This window comes from Pimephales promelas, chromosome 4 (genome assembly GCF_988280905.1).
Source record: "Pimephales promelas chromosome 4, fPimPro1.hap1.1, whole genome shotgun sequence".
Lineage (NCBI taxonomy): Eukaryota > Metazoa > Chordata > Actinopteri > Cypriniformes > Leuciscidae > Pimephales > Pimephales promelas.
Window position 1 is genome coordinate 9,205,566 of NC_142772.1, and position 20,839 is coordinate 9,226,404.

Below are 20,839 nucleotides of genomic sequence, written 5' to 3' on the forward strand. Positions count from 1 at the left end.
CAAGAGGTTTCCACGACGCATGCGCGAGAACTGCGATCTAACTCTACTCCTTGTTCAGTTCTCGCGCATGCGTCGTGAAAATCTCTTGAACTCTCATCTCAGGCCTACAAGGAACAAAAGGAATAGTCGAATAAAGTTGTTATTTTTGGGGTTTTTTTCTGCACAAAAAGTATTCCCGTCGTTTGATAAACTTATAGTTGAGCCACTGTAGTCACATGGAATATTTAATCATTTTCTTCAATGACTTTCTGGGCCGTCAAGTTTCGATCCCTTAGGCAGCCTATGTAGCAGTGATCCAGCTCTCAAATTTAATCAAAAATATCTTCATTTGTGTTCCGAAGATGAATGAAGGTCTTACGGGGTTGGTTGGGTGAACTAACCCTTTGACTGGTCCAAAAGTTAGTTTGTCACTTGCTAGACACATAAATCCCAGCCAGGAGTACGTTTCCCGAAAGCATCGTTAGCTTTCGCAAGTTTATGGTCGCAAGTTCCGTCGATATCAGCATAGTTCAACGAGTCTGTGTTTCCCAAAACCATCGTTCCAACGAACATTCACAAACAGCATCGCAAAGTTGTGTGGTTTGAACGACAGCTCTCGACCTTTAGTTAGAAGCATCGTTTCTATATTGCATAACATTTGGAAGTAATAAATCTTGAGCAAAATAAGCAAGCTGACATTCACAACCGGTGCCTTTTATTTAGAATACATACAAATTGAATTTACATCTTTTAGTTTGTTAAAAGATTTAAAGTACCGATTTTGAAGAGTGCGCATGTGCGAACGAGCTCTACTATGTAAGAACGAGCCAAATATTGAGTTTGGTGATAAAGCAAAATGACTGAGAACAATTAGAAATAGTCCTCAGATGACATGTCTGTAATTTATATGAACAAATCTAGCGTTAATTGGATCTCAAACAGTTTAACTAAAAGTAGTTATTACTCCACCACGTGCGAAACAAACGTGGTTGAACGATACTTTGCGACAATGGGTTTCGGGAAACAGTCGTGACTAACTAGTTAATTTCTGCAACGATGCATCATACTATGATAGTGAAGCAGCGAGTTACATCGTTGTACGGGAAATGCACCCCAGGTTGGTCCCTTGCCTTTCAAAATAGTCGAAGACAACTTTACATACACTACCTTGGCACGTGGTTCCAAAGATCCTTAAGCAAATATTTTAATTATTTATTTATTTTTAGCTAGGATTGACAAATTAAATAAATGCAAATAAAATGGTCACTTTACCACAATTCCTGTACCTGTTTTTAAAGCTTGTTGATTCAATTATTGTACCGTTTCTTTCGGCTTACAAGACCCCCCCCCCCCCCCCCATCTTGTCTCCAAGTTTTACTTTTTTACAAAGTGCCTCCCTCATCAAAACTAACTGGGACCAATTCAATAATTAAAAGTGTCAATACGAATATTAAATCAAATAAGTTAACATCTTAAGTCACCAGACATCTTTGCCCTTACACGCTTTGCTAACAATCACGTATAAACCCTCTCAGCTACACCGGGGTTTTATTGAAAGGCCTAATGTAAATTGGGGATCTTTATATTGATGGTAAATTTGCATATTTTAATCAATTTGCAATCTGCATTTAATCTCCCAGATTCTGACTTTTTTCGGTATCTATAAGCGAGAGATTATGTTCAAATGGTTATTGCACAATTTATTGACAAAGCAAAGTCTTAACAAATTTGAGCAATGTTTTTTTTTTGGTAAATCTTAGCTCTAGATATTTGGTTACACTCTGTGCAAATGCTTTCCAACTGCCTGTTAACACAAATTATATAAAAGAAGCCTGGGCTAAGGACTTTGATGAAGAGGTGTCCGTGAAACCTGAATGATTTCAAGACTGCTCAATCAATGTGAGGAACAGGTTGATTTAGTTTAAAGTGGTACATAGACTGTACTATTCCAAAAACTAAATTGAGTAAAATGTACAATTCTATTTATCCAGTTTGTGCCAGATGTAAAACAGAGGAGGGTTTGTCACATATGTTTTGGTTTTGTCCCAAACTGTTTTTGCAGTGCCATATTATTAGATGTTTTTCAAAAGGAGTTTAAGCCAGATCATGGTCTTGTAATTCTCGGATCTTCTGAGACGTTAAACACTCTTCCAAACTCTCAGAAATGACCTCTATTGATGTGCTTGACTCTTGTGAAAAAACAATACTTATAAACTTGAAAATTTTGCTTTGTTAGGGTTGTTATGGTTGTGTTGTTTGGTTTTCTTTGTATTGGTACACTGTGTAAAAAGAAAAGAAGAAAAATTTCAAATATTGAAATGAAACTAAAATGACTTAGTGAATTAGTACAAAGTGGCCATGATTGGACTAAAACTAGAGAACGAATTAGTACAACAGGGACACGATTTAACTAAACGAGGGAGCGTATTAGTACAAAGTGGCTTTGACTAAAACTTTTGGACATTTTGACCCAAAATGTATTTTCAATGCAAATTTAGTGTTCATCGGAGTGATCCAAGACCTTTAGACTTTTGTCACACTTGAACTTGAAATACAAGTTCAATAGAATAGAATTACGCCTCGGCATCCTCGCATACTAAATTTCTTTTTATTGTTTGCGGGCTGGCCTGGAGGTACGCTATTATGTCGTGTGTAGAGTGATGTTAACATTTAAGCTGGTGAGAGAAAATGACACTGTCAAAGAGAGGACAGTTGACAGCGAAAACACACTCGCATGTGTACGTGTACCTAGGACATGTGGAGGTGGGAAAGCTCCCTCATGGTGAAATCAATTTCTGATGCATCTGATCCTTACAGAAGTACAATGCGTTTGTGAATGCAGTTTCATGTTGGCTAAGAACATTTTTCTCTCCTTCTCTTTTTTGTTCTCTCTCTTTCTTTAAACCAGGCTTGTCGAGAACGGTCAGTTCGAGGTGGCTACAGGAGGCTGGGTGATGCCTGACGAAGCCAACACCCACTACTCTGCCTTGATAGATCAGTTAATTGAAGGCCACCAGTGGTTGGAAAAAAATTTGGGTATGTAAATGTATTGTTTTTTACTCCACATCAAATCTAAGAGATGCTTCATGTCTAACCTCATAGCTGCATAACATAAATTATGTGAAAAAAGCAACGGTGCAGGAAGTAGCTGGTACGTTTTAGTGAATGCAACTGTTTTGGCGGATTGATGATAAATGCTGTGTACTTTTACAGCCAGAAGTTTTGTAAAGTCAGCCAAATAGATTAAAACCTTTTATATCAAGAAAGAACTTTCCAGTTTTCTGGTTCGAAGGGACTGTGGGCGGTCCTAGGTTGAACTGGGTATCAATATCCTGTTTCAGACCCATTTAAATTCTGAATTAACCTCAGCTCAAGATGTGGGTTGTGAAACCCAGAATGCTAAACCTCCTAACTGCAATACTATAAGGAATTTTAGCCCCTCTACATATTTATACTTCCCATATTGGCTCAAAAACCTCTGGGAGATTTTTTTTTTTTTTTTTTCAATGTTCATTATTAGTGTATTAAAACTTGGAGCATAGCCCTGGCTCTCATTACTACACATCCACTCTACCATCTGCATTCCTGATATCTCAGCTGTCAGTGGACCGGTTTCTCAAATATAGATTTATTGAAGAGACGGATTCTACAATGAGTCTTTGGATTTCAAACAACACTTGTTTAGCCGATGATGCCATGCTCCCAGTATTACATTCAGGAGAGCTTTGAGCTGCTGAGTTGCGGTTTGCTCATCCTCATGTGCTCATGAATATAAACACGGGTCTCTTCAGGGTACAAATGCCTTTCAAGATTACCTGAATCTCCTGGGTTTTACTCTGTTCCATGAGTCCTTTCTGAGAATCACCTCACCTTACATTCAGAGCTGTTGTAAATGCTCTACTGATTCACAGTTTTTTTTTTAGACACACTAAAAATAGACCCTAACCAAGTTTTAACTTAAGTGTATGACTGTATTAGCTGTTTCTAAAAATGTGTCAAGGGATGGGTGGTATAGCTAAAAAAAAATGAGTATGTACACTACTGTTCAGAAGTTTGCTTTCAGTTTGATTTTTTTTTGTGTATGTGTTTGAAGTCTATTTTGGTCATTAAAGCTGCATTTATGTAATAAAAATACAGTAGAAACAGTAATTTCGTGAAATATTATTTGCATTTAAAATAACTTAAATTTTAGTGATTTATTTTATACACTAAAATAATATATTTTAGTGTATTTTAAAATGTATTTTATTCCTGTAATGGAAAGCTGAATTTTCAGTGGTGATTATTCCAGTCTTGAGTGTCACATGATCTTTCAGAAATAATTTTAATTTGCAGATTAGGTGATCAAAAAACAATTATTTATTAGTATGAAATTTTTTTGTGTAAAACCGTGATACTTTTTTGTTTTTTTAGGATTTTTTGATGAATAGAAAGTTCATCTGCTAAATAAAAGTATTCATTCTTTCAACAACAACTAAAAAAGCTGATCCCAAACCTTTGAATGGTAGTGCATATTAATATTCTATAATATTCTATAGCAGTAAAATACATTCAAGTAAAACGTTTAAATCCAGTTAAATAATCATGGAATATTCTATATATTTTTTTTTCATTAAATTAAATTATTGAATAATTTTTATTTACAGGTGAAACTCGAAAAATTAGAATATCCTGCAAAAGTTATCATTTTGATGATTATGGCTTACAGTTTATGAAAACACCAAATTCAAAATCGCAGAAAATTAGAATTTTACATGAAATCAATAAAAAAAGTATTTTAAATGCAGAAAGGTTGGCCCTCTGAAAAGTATAATCATGCGTATGCATATAGCTATATGTAATAAATATATTAGTTTCACCTTTTAATTTGAATTACTGAAATACATGAACTTTTGCACAATATTCACATTTTTTGAGTTTTAAAAGAGTAGAAAAAAAAATAATGACCAGAAATAGGCAATTTATTGAACTATATACATTTGTTCAATTAACCTAAAATTGTGTTCCTCCTCTTTTTATTAGGAGTGAAACCCAAGACTGGCTGGGCTGTGGATCCATTCGGTCACTCTCCTACCCAGGCTTACCTGCTCAAACAGGCCGGTCTGTCCAACATGCTGATCCAGAGAACACACTACACAGTGAAGAAACACTTTTCCTCCCAGAAGACCCTAGAGTTCTTCTGGAGACAGAACTGGGGTGAGCAACTGATCTTAATCTAGGAAATAGAGAATTAAGTTATAATATTATAATAAGTTATATTTAATATTTGTGATGTTTTTCTGTATCACTGTAAAATAGCAAATAGGATGGGTAACACTTAAAAAGTATACAGTAATAAAGTACTTACAAATCATTTGGAAACTATTAGTTTATAGTTTTTTATAGTTAATATATGTCAGTCTCTACATTGTTATTATATGAAAAGGCTATATACAAATAGTGAGGTCATTCATAATTCAATAATTCAAATTATGATTGTTTAATTAGCTAATATGTAAGGAGTTAGATATTGTTGTTTCATTATGCTTTATTAACAACTTATGGACTGTAAATATTTCTCACTTTAGATTAGGTCATGGAAAATGGGTCAATGTCATTAATTAAGTGCTTTAAGCCAACCTGTATTAGACATAGGGCTGGGCAAAAAAATCGATTTTTCGATTAATCGTTTTTTAAAATGTGTTCGATTCAAAATCGATTCTCAACGGCCACGAATCGATTTATTCCATATAAAGGGCTCGCGGACGCGGTGCTGCATCTTCTCGTCTCTCTGCACTAGGCAAGCGCCAAGCGCTGCAGCTGTCGATACACACACGCGTTTAGGAGTCGGGACACGACGGAATATTCACTTGCACAATCGGGCCAGCATTGCATCGTGACCTATGATCGTAACTAACATTTATCATTTATTTGCTCAAGCAATGTTAAACCATCCCGTGCTCGCGCACTCAGAGATTTCTTTCACTGCGTGCACAGTACAGCCTAAATCTGCCTCACAAACAGCTCGCCAGAAACAAAAGTTTTATCCCTGGATTATATCGCTTTAACAGTTAAAACACGCAACATTATGTCAAAACTCTGGTCTTGGTGAGTAACCTCGTAAAGACAGTCGGTAATGTCTTAAATTAGCATTAAACGCGTGTGACAGAAAGTTAATGAAACAGTAATGGATTCGCGCATAGTTCCTAAAGTGAACGCAGCCATTTGTGTCTGTCATTAATTCTGTTGTCATAACAACAGAATATAGTATTAATTGTAAGCAATCAGAATTAATAGCCTTTGTATTTAATTCAGTCTGGACTAAAAAGACTATCCAGTGTTATTTTACATTGGATTACTTTATTCAGTTTCTGTAGTATATCTGACATACCCAAAAAACTACCCCAAAATGTCTCTTAATTTTTGTCTTTATTCTATTGTATTTATTTGTGCTACTTTTTTCAATTTAATTCAAAGATTGAAATCAAGCATCCATACATAAACTCTTAACAAAAAAATACATTAACATTTAGGTAAGATCAATGTAAAAAATGTCTAAATATTTATATATTTATCTATCTTAAACATAAAATAACATGATACTGTTTGATCAAGCTGTGCGACTGTTCTGTGCGACTGTGCGACTCTTTTTTTGCATATTGCATCAAAATCCTGTCTAGTCTTTGTATGCATTTAGTGTACCTAAAATAAAAAGTGTTTATATAGGTTTATGGCTCTTAATTTTCTTGTATTAATTAACCACTAGTAAACTTATGTCCACTGTTCTTTTTTATAAATTATAAATATAGGATTTTTATTACATCTTCATTATAGTTGAATCGAGAATCAAATCAGGAATCGAAAATCGAATCGAGAATCGAAATCGAATCGAACTGAGAGCTTGTGAATCGAAATCAAATCGAAATTGAAATGTGAATCGATACCCAGCCCTAATTAGACATTAATTGCATTAGTATGAAGTGTTCCTATATGCACTCAGCTAAAGGATTATTTGGAACACCTGTTCAATTTCTCAATAATGCAATTACTCTATCTATTCAACCAATCACATGGCAGTTGCTTCAATGCATTTAGGGGTGTGGTCCTGGTCAAGACAATCTCCTGAACACCAAACTGAATGTCAGAGTGGGAAAGAAAGGTGATTTAAGTAATTTTTGAGCGTGGCATGGTTGTTGGTGCCAGACGGGCCAGTCTGAGTATGTAACAATCTGCTCAGTTATTGGGATTTTTACGCACAAACATTTCTAGGGTTTACAAAGAATGGTGTGAAAAGGGAAAAATATCCAGTATGCGGCAGTCCTGTGGGCGATAATGCTTTGTGGAAAATGGGCTGACTGATTCAAGCTGATAGAAGAGCAACTTTGACTGAAATAACCACTCGTTACAACCGAGGTATGCAGCAAAGCATTTGTGAAACCATAACACACGCAACCTTGAGGTGGATGTGCTACAACAGCAGAAGACCCCACCGGGTACCACTCATCTCCACTACAAATTGGAAAAAGAGCTCACCAAAATTAGACAGTTGAAGACTGGAAAAATGTTGCCTGATCTGATGAGTCTTCATTTTTGTTGAGACATTCAGATGGTAGAGTCAGAATTTGGCGTACACAGAATGAGAACATGGATCCATCATGCCTTGTTACCACTGTGCAGGCTGGTGGTGGTGGTGTAATGGTGTGGGGGATGTTTTCTTGGCACACTTTAGGCCCCTTAGTGCTAATTGGGCATCGTTTAAATGCCACAGCCTACCTGAGTATTGTTGCTGACCATGTCCATCCCTTTATGACCACAATGTACCCATCCTCTGATGGCGACTTCCAGCAGGATAGTGCACCATGTCACAAAGCTCAAATCATTTCAAATTGGTTTCTTGAACATGACAATGAGTTCACTGTACTAAAATGGCCCCCACAGTCACCAGATCTCAACCCAATAGAGCATCTTTGGGATGTGGTGGAACGGGAGCTTCGTGCCCTGGATGTGCATCCCACAAATCTCCATCAACTGCAAGATGCTATCCTATCAATATGGGCCAACATTTCTAAAGAATACTTCCAGCACCTTGTTGAATCAATGCCACGTAGAATTAAGGCAGTTCTGAAGGCGACAGGGGGTCAAACACAGTATTAGTATGGTGTTTCTAATAATGCTTTAGTTGAGTGTATATAAACATATATTTACAAGTACATGTAAACAACATATGCCAACACAATTATGGCAACATAATTACTAGTAAACATTTTAAGGAACACTAAATATGAATGTAATTCATGTCTTTAATAACAGTGACAATGAATGAAGAACTCAGAACTGAATATAAATGTAATTCATGCATTTATTACAGTGACAATGAATGAAGAACTCACTATTTTTTATATAATCTATTAATATATTAACAATGTAGAGACTGCAATATATTAACTATGAATTATAAACTATTGGTTTGTTAATAATTTTTAAGTATTACGGTAGACTTATTATGTAGTGTTCCCATATGGGGTATTTGATTGCAGGTCTGAGGGAATGACTTAAGATATTAAGAGCCAGATTTACTAACACTCTTTTGGCATAAAAAAACACACAAAAAAAACTACTGTCAGGCTGTGATGGAGTACTCGAGTCCTGGACTCGGACTCGAGTCCCAACTCTATGCTCCATTCTCTGGACTCGTGACTCGACTTGGACTTGTGGAATGATGACTCGTACTTGGACTCGGACTCACATTACAAACCGAACCATTACAGTTTTTACCATTACAGACCATTTTTCCTGCCGACTAAAATCTGCACTGATTTTGACCGACCACCTAACGTTGTGCAACATCAAATGGCAAATGTAATGAAAGCGGAATGAAACTCATTTTGTGCTTCACAGACCTTTATCAGTTTGGACCATCAACAACAGTGCAGCGCGAGCCGATCTTGATCAAGCGACACTACTACAGCACTGAGAGAGATCCAGTAAACAAACAAAGCGTTTGAATTCGCCACTGAATATAACATTGTTGCGAGATCTAGTGAGAAGCACTAATATTTCTCCGTTATTAACCGATCAAACAGTGCTGACGTGGTGTGAATGAATTAACTAGTTATAGATTTTAAGTCCACAGATCAGCAACATTCACCATGGATTTAATGTAGCAACACTAACTTCTAATCATGTGAGTTTGGCAAAAAAAAGTAGCCAACATCACACATCTTTTTTCCAGCACTTCAAAACTCAAATAATATTATATTTAAAAAGATATTTTTAATGTGATGACCTAAACATTGTTTGTTCATCCTTCAAAGATTACCCCCATTTATAAAACTGAAAGTTTCAAGATGTAGGAAAATTAAAAATAATAAAATGTAAAAATAATTTTTCTTTTAAAAAATAGGAAATTTCTCTGGCATTTCTTTGTTTTTGCTGTAACGAAAACACACCTACTAAGTAGGTTATACAGATTTGATATAGAGACATGTAGGCACTGGGGGCTCGAGACACGGCTTGAACTCGAACACGGGACTCGAGACTCGACTCGGACTTGAACTCAGGTAATGGTGACTCGACTTGGACTCGGACTTGAACACTGGGACTCGAGACTCGACTCGGACTCGACAGTTGGTGACTCGACTACAACACTACTGTCAGGATTCACTAAAGACATGCAGAAAAAAAATAGCGATGAAAAGACTTGGACAGGGTTATTTTTGCAGCTGACCTTATTGCATATGCATTTGTAGGAGTTTCTCTTTCAGACGCAAAATTTCTGGGAGGCGAGAATTTAAATGAATCACGCAAGGTGATTCATTAAGGTTTGTGCTAGTCAATTTACTGGTATTTGCGCCATTATTTACCACCCCAAAAAAACTTGAACCAGATTGCGTACACTGTAAACCCTAACGGTCAAAATAATTAATTGGTTTGAGTAGGACAAACTTAAATTCAACGAATTAGTTCAGTCAAATTAATTTTTATGAGTATTTAGCTCTTTCTTTTTCTTTCAAGTTCACAGAACTGATATATTTTAAGTAAACTGAACTGTTTCATTGTTTTGAGTTTGATGAAATTATTTATTTTAATTTAGACGAACTTAAGTTTAACTGAAATGGCTGGGATATCTATTTCCCAGCATGCTTTGCCGATGGCACTCAAAAGAGAGTGTAAATGCTAAAATTAAGTGCAATATAATGTTTTTTGTGTGAGATTTAGTAGTGATTAATGTTTTGTTATGCTAATTTAGAAGAATTTCTGTTAATGTTGGCTTTCGGATAGTTACCATCATGGTGAGGTTAATATGTTAGCATTTACTACGTAAGCAGATTAGCTTTTAAAGCTAACTAAGTATAATATTAAAAGTGATTTGAGTTCTGCCAACTTATTCGGGTTTACAATGTACTTCATAGATTTAAGTTATAGTAACTAATTAGTACAATTAACTTTATTTATAAAACTTTATTTTTATTAACTTACTTTATTTAGTACTATTTAACTTTAAGTTATTTTAACAATAAGTTATTGAGTTACTTGGAAACAAATCAAATATTTTTTTATGCTTAAATTGTTTGAGTTAATAAACTAAAATGACTTAAGGCAATCGGTTTCCTCAAACGGATTGAGTTGAACTAACTCATCAGGTTTTACAGTGTAGATTGCGTTGGTCATTACGGAAATGATCTGGCTGCGTCTGTGTTCTTTAATTTGCGTGTCGTCGTCGGAAATCATGCACTAAACTTTCCACTCCCTTCAGCTTTTTTGTGGAATTGCGCTCTCACGCTAATTTGTTTAGTAAATCTGGCCCTTTGTTTTTTTTCTGAAACATTAATCAAAGTTTAGTAATTTCATGCTTAACCCAAGAAAAAATGTCTACGAAAATGGGGTAAGAAAAATAAGCTTGTCTTCATTTTACATTTTTTTCTTTAATCCTTTGGCAGATAGTTTTTCTTGTTTTAAGCACATAAGCATAGTCACTTAATTCGAATACATCTGTCAGAAAACACGACTTAATATCTTAAGTAATTTTGCTTCTCAAGTAAATGTTTCTTGATTTAAGAATGTAGATATTTGTAATGGAAAACAAGACAAAAAAAAAAAAAAACATTTTCTGCCATGGACATCATTTTCACTTTTGGCCGAACTGTCCCTTTAAGTCTCAGTACCTCACACGTTTGATTGGAAATCTCTGTAGGAGCCTGTGCTAATCATATGAGCTGCTCTGTGGTGCCATTCACGCCTCCCATTGATTGAATCCATCTTTTATTTAGCGATTACGTTGATTAAAACCTTGGTAGGAGGGGGTGCTCATTACATTTAGCCTCATGATTTCGACATAGAGGTCGAAGTGAGATAAATCCAGTTTTCTGTGAAGCATCTGCAGCTGCTGGCCCTGAAGCAGTTGGTAACGGACCCAACAACGTCTGTGCCTAGTGGAAGCTCACTCTCGTTCCAGAAACATCTCCATCACTGGAGGTCATTCAAGCCCCTCGCCCTGAAAGATAACCACAAACTGAGATGTTGACAGGAGCTGTAATGATCTACCTCATGCTTGAAGCTATCGTATGATGTTGTGTTGTGTGGGTCTGCGATGAGATGATATCGTCTGTCCAGTTGATGCTCTCCTGATTGTGGATTTATTTGTATGCGTGAAAACTTTCTGCTCTCTACTAAGCCCAGCTTTTAGGTCGGTTGAGTTCATTAAACAGAAAAGCCTGGAGCTCAGAAAGCTCTTATCACACAGGAAGCCAGGTTAAATGAATGATAATAATGGAGCAGTTACCGTGCATCACACCCTGGACTCCTCCTTCTGCTTTTCAAAATGTATGGCTGGATATTTATTGGTTGATAACATCCTGCGTGTAGATACATGTGGATAGCGTTCAAGTTCAGTCGATGTTGTATATCTCTTAATTTCTCAGCCTTGCTGAGATACAGCCGCTCTTCACATATCAAAGCAAGTTGCATTTATTTCTTTTAAAGCAGACGGATATGCTCAAAATGATTGTTAGTAACACTTCACAATATGGTCCCATTTATTAACATTAGTTAACTACATTACTTAAAATGAGCTAACAATGAAAATACTTCTAAAGCGTTTATTAATTTTAGTTCATGTTAATTCCAACATTTTACTAATACATTAGCTATTAAAACTAAAATTGTTTGTTAAGATTATTAACTGATCTGAGCAAACAAACGGTTGTATTTTTTTATTAGCTAACTCTTACAATTATCATTAAATACTGAAGCAAATGTATTGCTCACTTATTTTAAAGTGTTACCAAATTATTAATATAAAATAGTGCTGTCAATCGATAAAAAACCTAATTAATCGCATATTTGTCTGTAATATATCACAATTAACCACACCTAACATTAAAGTTTTTAATATATATTTTTTTTAATTGTGATCATTTCAAATTTTATCTTCAGATTAATATAGAAAAAAAACACCAAATCAGTATATTTAAAATCTAACTGATAGAAAATATACAGTTTGAATAAAGTTATCAAACACTTAACAGTCTTCACTGCGTAAATTATAAATTAAATATAGATTCAACATTATTAAAGCTACAAAAGTCTGCAGTGAGTGATTTTCTCTTTGTCTTTTGTTGTTTGATTAGCATTAATGACATCACAGCAGCGGGTTTATTAGGCTGCTGTCACTTTAAGACCTGGCACACATGATGTGGATCTTACACACCTTCGATATCCTCAACTCTTTATGGTCATTTAAGGCTTTATTTAAATTTAAGACTGTGCTTACGAGGATCCTCAACAAAGCGGGCATTTTGGCATACTTTTGTGTGTTATTGTCCATTTAAAGCGTGAAAGAGTACAGATTTAAGTTCTTATTTTGCTTCTTTTTGCACTTGAATTGTTTGATAGCACATGAATGAATCATATTTCAAACATATAATGTAAAGCTAACCAAAGGATAATGAAAAAAAAAAAATGTTTTAACGCATTAAACAAACCAACAAAAAAAATCGCATGCTTGAGCACGGCAATTTTGATAGCCCTAATTTGAAATGATGTTTTTTTTTTTTAACTTTTTGGTTATGAAGCATCATCAATGCGTTCCAACAGGCATAATAAATTATTATAAGTAAAAATGCAAAACGAAAATAAGTGCTCAATCTAACTAGGGCCGTTTAAAAAAAGATTCTTTGCATTGCCGCCCAACCTTACAGTCCTGACTGGAAAGTCTGTAAATGACACTAATATGTTGTCTGTGGTTTCATAAAAGTAAATTATTATGAACCTTAAAAATTAAAACCCCATGAAATCAAAGGATTTAAGGGTCAAAACTTTAAAGACTTTTTGTAGCTGGTTATTTTTTGTGTATTTATCATGTAAATCTGTTTGCTCTGTTATTCTGATCAAAGAGATTAAAAAAGTGTATTACAAAAGCTTACCTAATGATGTTTGATTTATTTAATAATTGAACACAGTACCTTTGTTTATTTCCACACTGCTGAAGTACCAACCTAACTTCTTTCAATGTTATGAACTAAACAAGATATATATTAAATATTAAAATAATTCTTCAAATATATATATATATATATATATATATATATACTGTATATGAATATATGTGTATATATATATATATATATATATATATATATATACAGTATATTCATATATATGTATATGAATATATTCATATACATGTGTATATACAGTATATATGAATATGAAGTATCCTAAATTTCTTGAAAAAGTCTACACTGTAAAAAATATTTTCAAGATTTGTTATCACAACATCTTTTCTTTTGTCAAATCAACTTTATAATAATTTATTTAGTTGAGAACTTATTATTTTGAGTTTCTGATGATTAAATTAATCTCCTTCATTGTATTAACTCACTTTTTCCAGTTCAATCAACTTAAAATTTTAAGGCAACCAGGTTACTTACTTTTTTAAGTTAAACCAACAATATTTTTTTTTTTACAGTTTAGTAATCACAACATTTTTTCTTTTGTCAAATCAACTTAAATAATTTATTTAGTTCAGATAACATATAATTTTGAGTTTCTGATGATTAAATCATTCTCCTTCATTGTATTAACTCACTTTTTCCAGTTCAATGAACTTAAAATTTTAAGGCAACCAGGTTACTTACTTTTTTAAGTTAAACCTTCAGTATTTTTTTACAGTCTAAGCATTTTAAAACATTTATTTTGGTTTGCATTATGAGAGCGCTTATTACTGAGACAAAATCAGGTGTAAATAATTCATGTTAAGTGGAAGCCCTACAACCTTCAACTAATCGCTCACTATGTAGGGCAAAGTTTCTCAATTCATAGTTTAGTTCCCTTATTTAACTACATGTGGTTATTTTGCTAGGACACCTGACTTACCATACATTCACCATACATTCACTAACAGTCTTTGTATAAAACGTGTTAGGTTTGAGATTTTGTTATCTCATGCAATGATGGCATCCATACATTTCACTCTCAAGTATTTAAGTGTTCTCAAATGTTTTGGAGCTGCTCCATTGGCACTTATTCTTTAATGATTTGAATATAAAATAAGAGCTGAGGGAAATGAGTAAAACGTTACAAGGGCTGAATTGGAGCCAGCTTTTCTCAGAACATCAAACAAAAGAGAAGTCAGGGGAAATGTCCTCCCACATCCCTCCTATTGTTTTCTGTCTGTTCAGTGTCATGCATCTGTTTGGGATACAATGTTTTTTTTCCCAGAGCTTAGTTTAAAAAAAAAAAACCTTCGGAAAAATGGACTCCTAACTTAGATCTCTGACAGTAGCCGCTGCTGAACAAATATGATTACAGTTCATTTGGCTGCAACAGCGTGCACTCTATGCCAGACTGAATTAGTTTCTACTCAGTGTAATTTCATATATCACCATTTAACAGACAGCCAGACTACTCTGTGCTTCACATCTGGTCCCTTGTTTAAAGGGAAATCTTGCATTATTTATTCACACAGCTTTTATGAAGGTCACTCTGGAGCACATGCTGTGCTGAATGGGTAATTGAATATTTTTATTGCAAATTAAATATGATTGGATTTTGACATTAGTGGATCAGTTCATAATTTGCTGCCCTGAAAATGGATGGACTCTTGTTGTTTGTCAAAATCGCTCTTTTGAATTATGTGTGAACAAAACATTTTCAGTGTTTAATGGAAAAATTGGGACTTGATTCTGTGCTTCAGCAATTGGTTGCATCATAAGTAAGTGGGTATTGCGTACTTATTTTCGGAAAAGACACGAAATTGAGAGGGGAACATCAGCAGAAAACGTAAGGCATTTCAGAGGTGGACCAAGTGGTTTTATTTAAAGTATTTATTTTATATGTAACATTTAAAAACACTGCCCTGTCAAAAAAAGTTGTTTGGATTTAAATTGGCAAATGCTTAAGAGGATATGATTGGATAATTATTGCAGTGATTATTATTATTATTATTATTATTTAGCATGTTATAGGTTTGGCTACAGCTCTTCTAACCCTAATTGGTGAAGTGTGTAGCTTTTCATTTCTTAAAGGGGTCATGAACTGGCTTTTTAAATTTTATTATATTGTTGTCTAAGGTGAAATTATGACGTTCGCTTGGTTTTTACATTCAAAAACATCAAAATGAATAAGTAATAGGCTATTTTTGACCCTAGTTTTGAGCCTATCTGAAAAACACTCGGTTTTTATGGGCGTCTCGCACTGAAGACTTGGAAGTAAACGCCCACTGCTGTGAGTGGATAACAGTTTTGCATATTATAATGAGTTTCAACTCACTCGTCGATGCACTTGGGGGAAATTGTTTTGAAAACGCCCAATGTTGTAAAATGGCAACCGGAATGATTCGCTCATACATGTTTGACCCAGAGTCGGTGTGTGTGGCACCATTCCTGTCAGATGCAATATAGGCGGCACAGCACCTTTCTTTACTATTAATCGGTCTGCAAATCCAGTCTTGTTTACAAAACAATCCTCAGTGAAATGAAGCGAACAGACGGACAATGTTTTACCCTCATCAGCTGGAACGTCATTAAAAATAAAGTTTATCCATGCAGTCCTATTGGAATCCACAGGAAGCTTATGCAGCGACTGTCTTCCACAACCAGGTACTGCACAATATTTTGTATTGCTTGGTAGCTCGATCTGGTTTGTCATCATGAAGTAGGCCTATGTTATTTAGCTATGCGTGTAATGCACGAATCGGTGGGCAGGGCAAAACCGGCCATGTTGAAGTAAGTGTTGATCTTCTTCTGTGGGAGTGGTGTTTTATCATCTTTGTCGTCATAGTTCCCCACTTTGAAAAATTTGTCGTTTGCTGGGGCTGGTGTCAATAAAAGCTTTTATTGGACTAACAAGAACGTTTTCAGTTCTGAAACTTACAGGATATTCTTATAATATGATGACCTCGGAAAATTTGATTTCTCAGTTCATCACCCCTTTAAACAACCATGTAGGAAGACACATCATGACCTTATTTCAGGATGACAATGTCAAGATTCATCAAGCTCAAGTTGTGAAAGAATGTTTGGGAGGGTGCATGAAGAATCATTTTCACACACAAATGGGCACCTCTGAATCCAGACCTTAAATGCATTGAAAGTCTTTGGGATGTGCTGGAAGAGAATTTACAGAGTGCTTGACTCTTGCATGAAACAGAGTGCTTGACTCTCACCTCTAGATGGAAATAACATCACAACATTTTCTTTGGCCGGGCAGTGTATTAGTGTTTAGTTGTCGTCAAATATTTCGATATTTGAGACATTTCAATAAGAATTAGGATTCTCGATTGGGAATGTCATGCTTGGCTTAAAAGTGACTTCTGTGTGACCTGTGCTTCATACATTGCTACACTATTGCTAAACAATGGATATTTTTTCTGTGACATTTGGGTACATGTTTGCCAATGTGGCTGCACCTTTAAGCCGTGTTTCCACCAAAGCGACAGCGGCTAGCGTATTTTTTCCAATTGTTTTTCAATGGGGGTGCGGTAATGTGGAACTGGGGGTCTATTTCATGCTGAAACGCTGAACGCTCAGCGTTTTATACCGGTCGCCGAGAGTTGAAGAATCTTCAACTTTGGGTAAAACTCAGTCACTTTTTTCTCATCGCTGTCACTTTTTTCCCAACTGTCCAATCACAGTGGAGAAGGGGCGGGACAAATGCAACACCGACCAACTGCCGCATTCTCCTTATACAACAGATTACAGGAAGGAGCACAATAACGGAACAAAATAATTTAAAACAAAAGCCATAGCAAATACTTTACATTGTATCGACATTTTTAGAATACACTGTGAAATGAGATACTAGTAAAACTTCCTCGGATAATCCGTATCATAGCAAGCAAAGCGTCTCAACTGGAAAAAACGCTGCTCTGCTTCGTATTTTTGGCAAGTCATAATTACCACGTCAGGTGTGTTTAAGTCACTTTGGTTGGTAGGAAACAGTGCTTCACACATCGCAACACTATTGACAATGGATAATGGACTTTTTAATTACTGGAATTTTGCTGCAGTTGTGCAACTTTTGCCTTTAGACTGGTCAATTTAAAACACGTTTGTATTTTATTCCAACAGATCAGGACTCAAGTTCAGACATTTTGTGTCACATGATGCCATTCTACAGCTACGATGTTCCCCATACCTGTGGTCCTGACCCAAAGATCTGTTGCCAGTTTGACTTTAAAAGACTGCCAGGAGGAAGAATCAGCTGTCCGTGGAGAATCCCTCCTCAGGTCATCACAGACAGCAACGTACAGGAGAGGTACACCTATAAACAGGCTTTAGGAACTACCTTATTTACTTGTGACAACCTAGAAATAACAATGCTTGTCTTGAAAAAAGTCTGATTCAATGAATAACACATTTTGTCCGTTTTTCATCTCATTGTTTGTGGGTTAGTGTTTCCTCAAATCAGATCAGACTTAGATTTCCCTCCATTTAGTTTAGTCTCTCCATGTTTAGAGTTCAGACGCTGTTGGACCAGTACAGGAAGAAATCCAAGCTTTTTCGGACCAAGGTTCTGCTAGCACCACTTGGAGATGATTTCCGCTACACTGAAGCTGTCGAATGGGACCAACAGTTTAATAACTACCAGAAACTCTTTGACTACATGAATTCTCACCCTGAGCTCCACGTCAAGGTCTTGCTTCAGTGTTTGCTTAAGCCACTATATTGGCCACAGTTTGAACACCTTTAATATTTTCAGACATTCATTGTATAACTATATATCGATTTTGTCTCTCTTTGCAGGCCCAGTTTGGAACCATTTCAGATTATTTCGAGGCCTTGCGTAAAAGCACTGGCATGGATCCGGAGGGCATGAAGGTTGGCCAGTTGGCATTGCCTGTGCTAAGCGGAGACTTTTTCACTTACGCGGATCGAGACGACCACTACTGGAGCGGATACTTCACCTCACGGCCGTTCTATAAACGCTTGGACAGAATACTGGAGTCACATCTTCGGTAGGCTTTACTGAATACAAATGCACTGCTTGAATCTCTGCAATCACATTACATTAACACTCGCCAAGTGACAAATGCAGGAACAAGTTGGCTTCAGTGAGTACATAAAACTGGACTAAAGTCAGATTCTCACTCCCTAATCAGTCCATGAGAGAATAGATCAGTGACAAATTTGCACCATTTTTTCTTTATCAATTGCACCAAAGTGAAGATATGAAGAACACAACCCAAATGCACTGCATAAATCTGCATAAATGCACTGCATAAATATTTCTGGCCAGAGTCCAAATGTTCAAAAACTGAAACCATTTCCATATGGCTGGACTTAATTTGCCTTTGAGAACATGAGTTCAAAATTAGCATTAAAAGTCGATTTTCAACCATTTAGAATGCTTACTAATATGCGCCAAAAAATTTGCAATTCATATTGTATAAACGAATGACATTACCTGGAAACTCAGCTTATTCAAAATCGAATCACTTTCTTTCTAAATATTCACCTAGTTTTATGGTTTTTGTTTTGTCAAGTTTTAGAAGTACACTAGCATACAGATGAACTAACACATGTTCTAAACCCCCATAACTCTAATATGATGTCATGAGGTCTTTAATGGTATAGCATAACCTTTTTCAAACTTTCAAACTCATACTCATACAGTCCCGAACTGATCATGGTTGCTGTGCTAGTACAGTCTTTCTATAGGTAAAGGAGCTTTGTTATATCAGATGTTACCGTCTCTTTCTTCCTGGGCTGTATGCTGCTAACTATCACAGAAAGCTGAAGGTCACATGTCTGTGTTGTGACAATAAGACAAGGTCACAGCAAACTAAAGCAGCCAGTTTTGAGCCAGCAGCTCAATGGCTTCATTATTTATTTGACCGTGGCCATTGACTGTGGCACCTTATCTTGTGTGGGTGCTTTACTAACTTTACTCTTTGACACCTTTCTAACATGATACTGACCCTGGAAACATTCAAATTGATCTTATTTAGTAAAAGCCCTTTATAAAGTTAAATTATCGCTAATATGTGGTATTTGAAAGAAATAGCTCTTCGTTTATTTATTTATTTTTTTCAGCAGGAAATTGTTAAAACGTCTTCACAGCTCTCATTAATTGGCCCAATTCTAAATAATGAGACATTACAGTGGTACATATTGATTTTCTACATTGATTTTTCTCTACATTCTCCTCCACATAGGCTTTTTCCTCTTCTTTTTACACAAATCAGTAGTGTTGTTATTGTTAACTAAAATTATTACAAATGGCTTTTGGTAATTGATATAAAACTGAAATGGATGCGAATCCAAGCGCTGATGATGCATTGGATTCAGTTGCAGAAGTGTGAATAAATTCTAGCCATTTCATTCTTAACTACGTACAGTTGGAAAACTGAATAAAACTCAAGCGTTTGAGCAACCGAATGCACATCTCCAACCCATATTGCTCCGTGACGTGTCAACGGTCACTTTGGCCAGGTGGTATTTATTTATAGCATAGGGGGTGGGACACTTTTGATTCTGGAGCATTTGATTGGACAGAAGATGTGCTGAAAGGCTGAAGTCCGCAGTGATGTCATAAAAATCTGTGATCCATTTTAGCGGAAGTGGGAGACCGTAAACTTTGAATGCTTATCTCCTAAATGCGAATTTTGTCATTATTTTGGAACACACCAGCTTAAGGCTAACATATTCATAGTAAATTGTAAAAGCAAAAAAAAAAATCCATTTTGATTTCAGGGGGTCTTTAACTGAAATAAATAAGTTAAAGTTGAATTACCAAAATTACTACAATTAAATTACAAATGAACTATGAATTAATTATTAATGAATTAAATTATTAATGAATTAAAAAAAAATTAAAGCTGAACAATTTTTTAAAAAAAGAAAAAAAAGCTATGTTCAAAATATTGATAAACATTATAATAATATTTATAATAGTATTATTTTTAAGTCTCTAACTTCCATAAATAGTTATAAAATAACACAGAAAAAGAGCTCTAAATTTAAACCCCTAACCACAAACCAATTTTTTTTTTTTTTTGAAAACGTATTATGAAGTTGTCAATATTTGTTGATATACCAAATTTTTATATTTGTATATTTAATTTTTAGATATTTGACTGTGTGTGTGTGTGTCTGTGGCTTTCCTGCATTTCGTTGTTTAGTGCAAAATTGTGATAAGGATATAAATGTATCCTCATCTACTGACTGTATTGTATGTCTGTATAGACCGTCCTCTCAAAGGCAGCTGTACTTGATCACACAAGTGAATAGATTGGGTACACCTTCAGCTTGCGGATGCGGAGAACTCTATTTAACAGAGTATTTGCATTTTGATGGGTGTCTAAATGTAGGCAGGAGACAGTTTTCATCAGTATGCAGTTGTTAAACTATCCCCGTTCTACACGATGGCTTCTTTCACA

General features: G+C 35.4%; 1 protein-coding gene across 1 annotated transcript in view; it reads left to right on the plus strand.

The window, feature by feature from the left end:
- man2a1 (mannosidase, alpha, class 2A, member 1) overlaps positions 1-20,839 on the plus strand; it is an 86,889-nt gene that overhangs the window by 25,604 nt on the left and 40,446 nt on the right. The window contains exons 5-9 of the mRNA XM_039662036.2: positions 2,888-3,015; positions 5,002-5,175; positions 17,529-17,715; positions 17,916-18,093; positions 18,204-18,415. Of these exons, the coding sequence (XP_039517970.2) occupies positions 2,888-3,015; positions 5,002-5,175; positions 17,529-17,715; positions 17,916-18,093; positions 18,204-18,415 (879 nt within the window). The remainder of the gene's footprint in view (positions 1-2,887; positions 3,016-5,001; positions 5,176-17,528; positions 17,716-17,915; positions 18,094-18,203; positions 18,416-20,839) is intronic.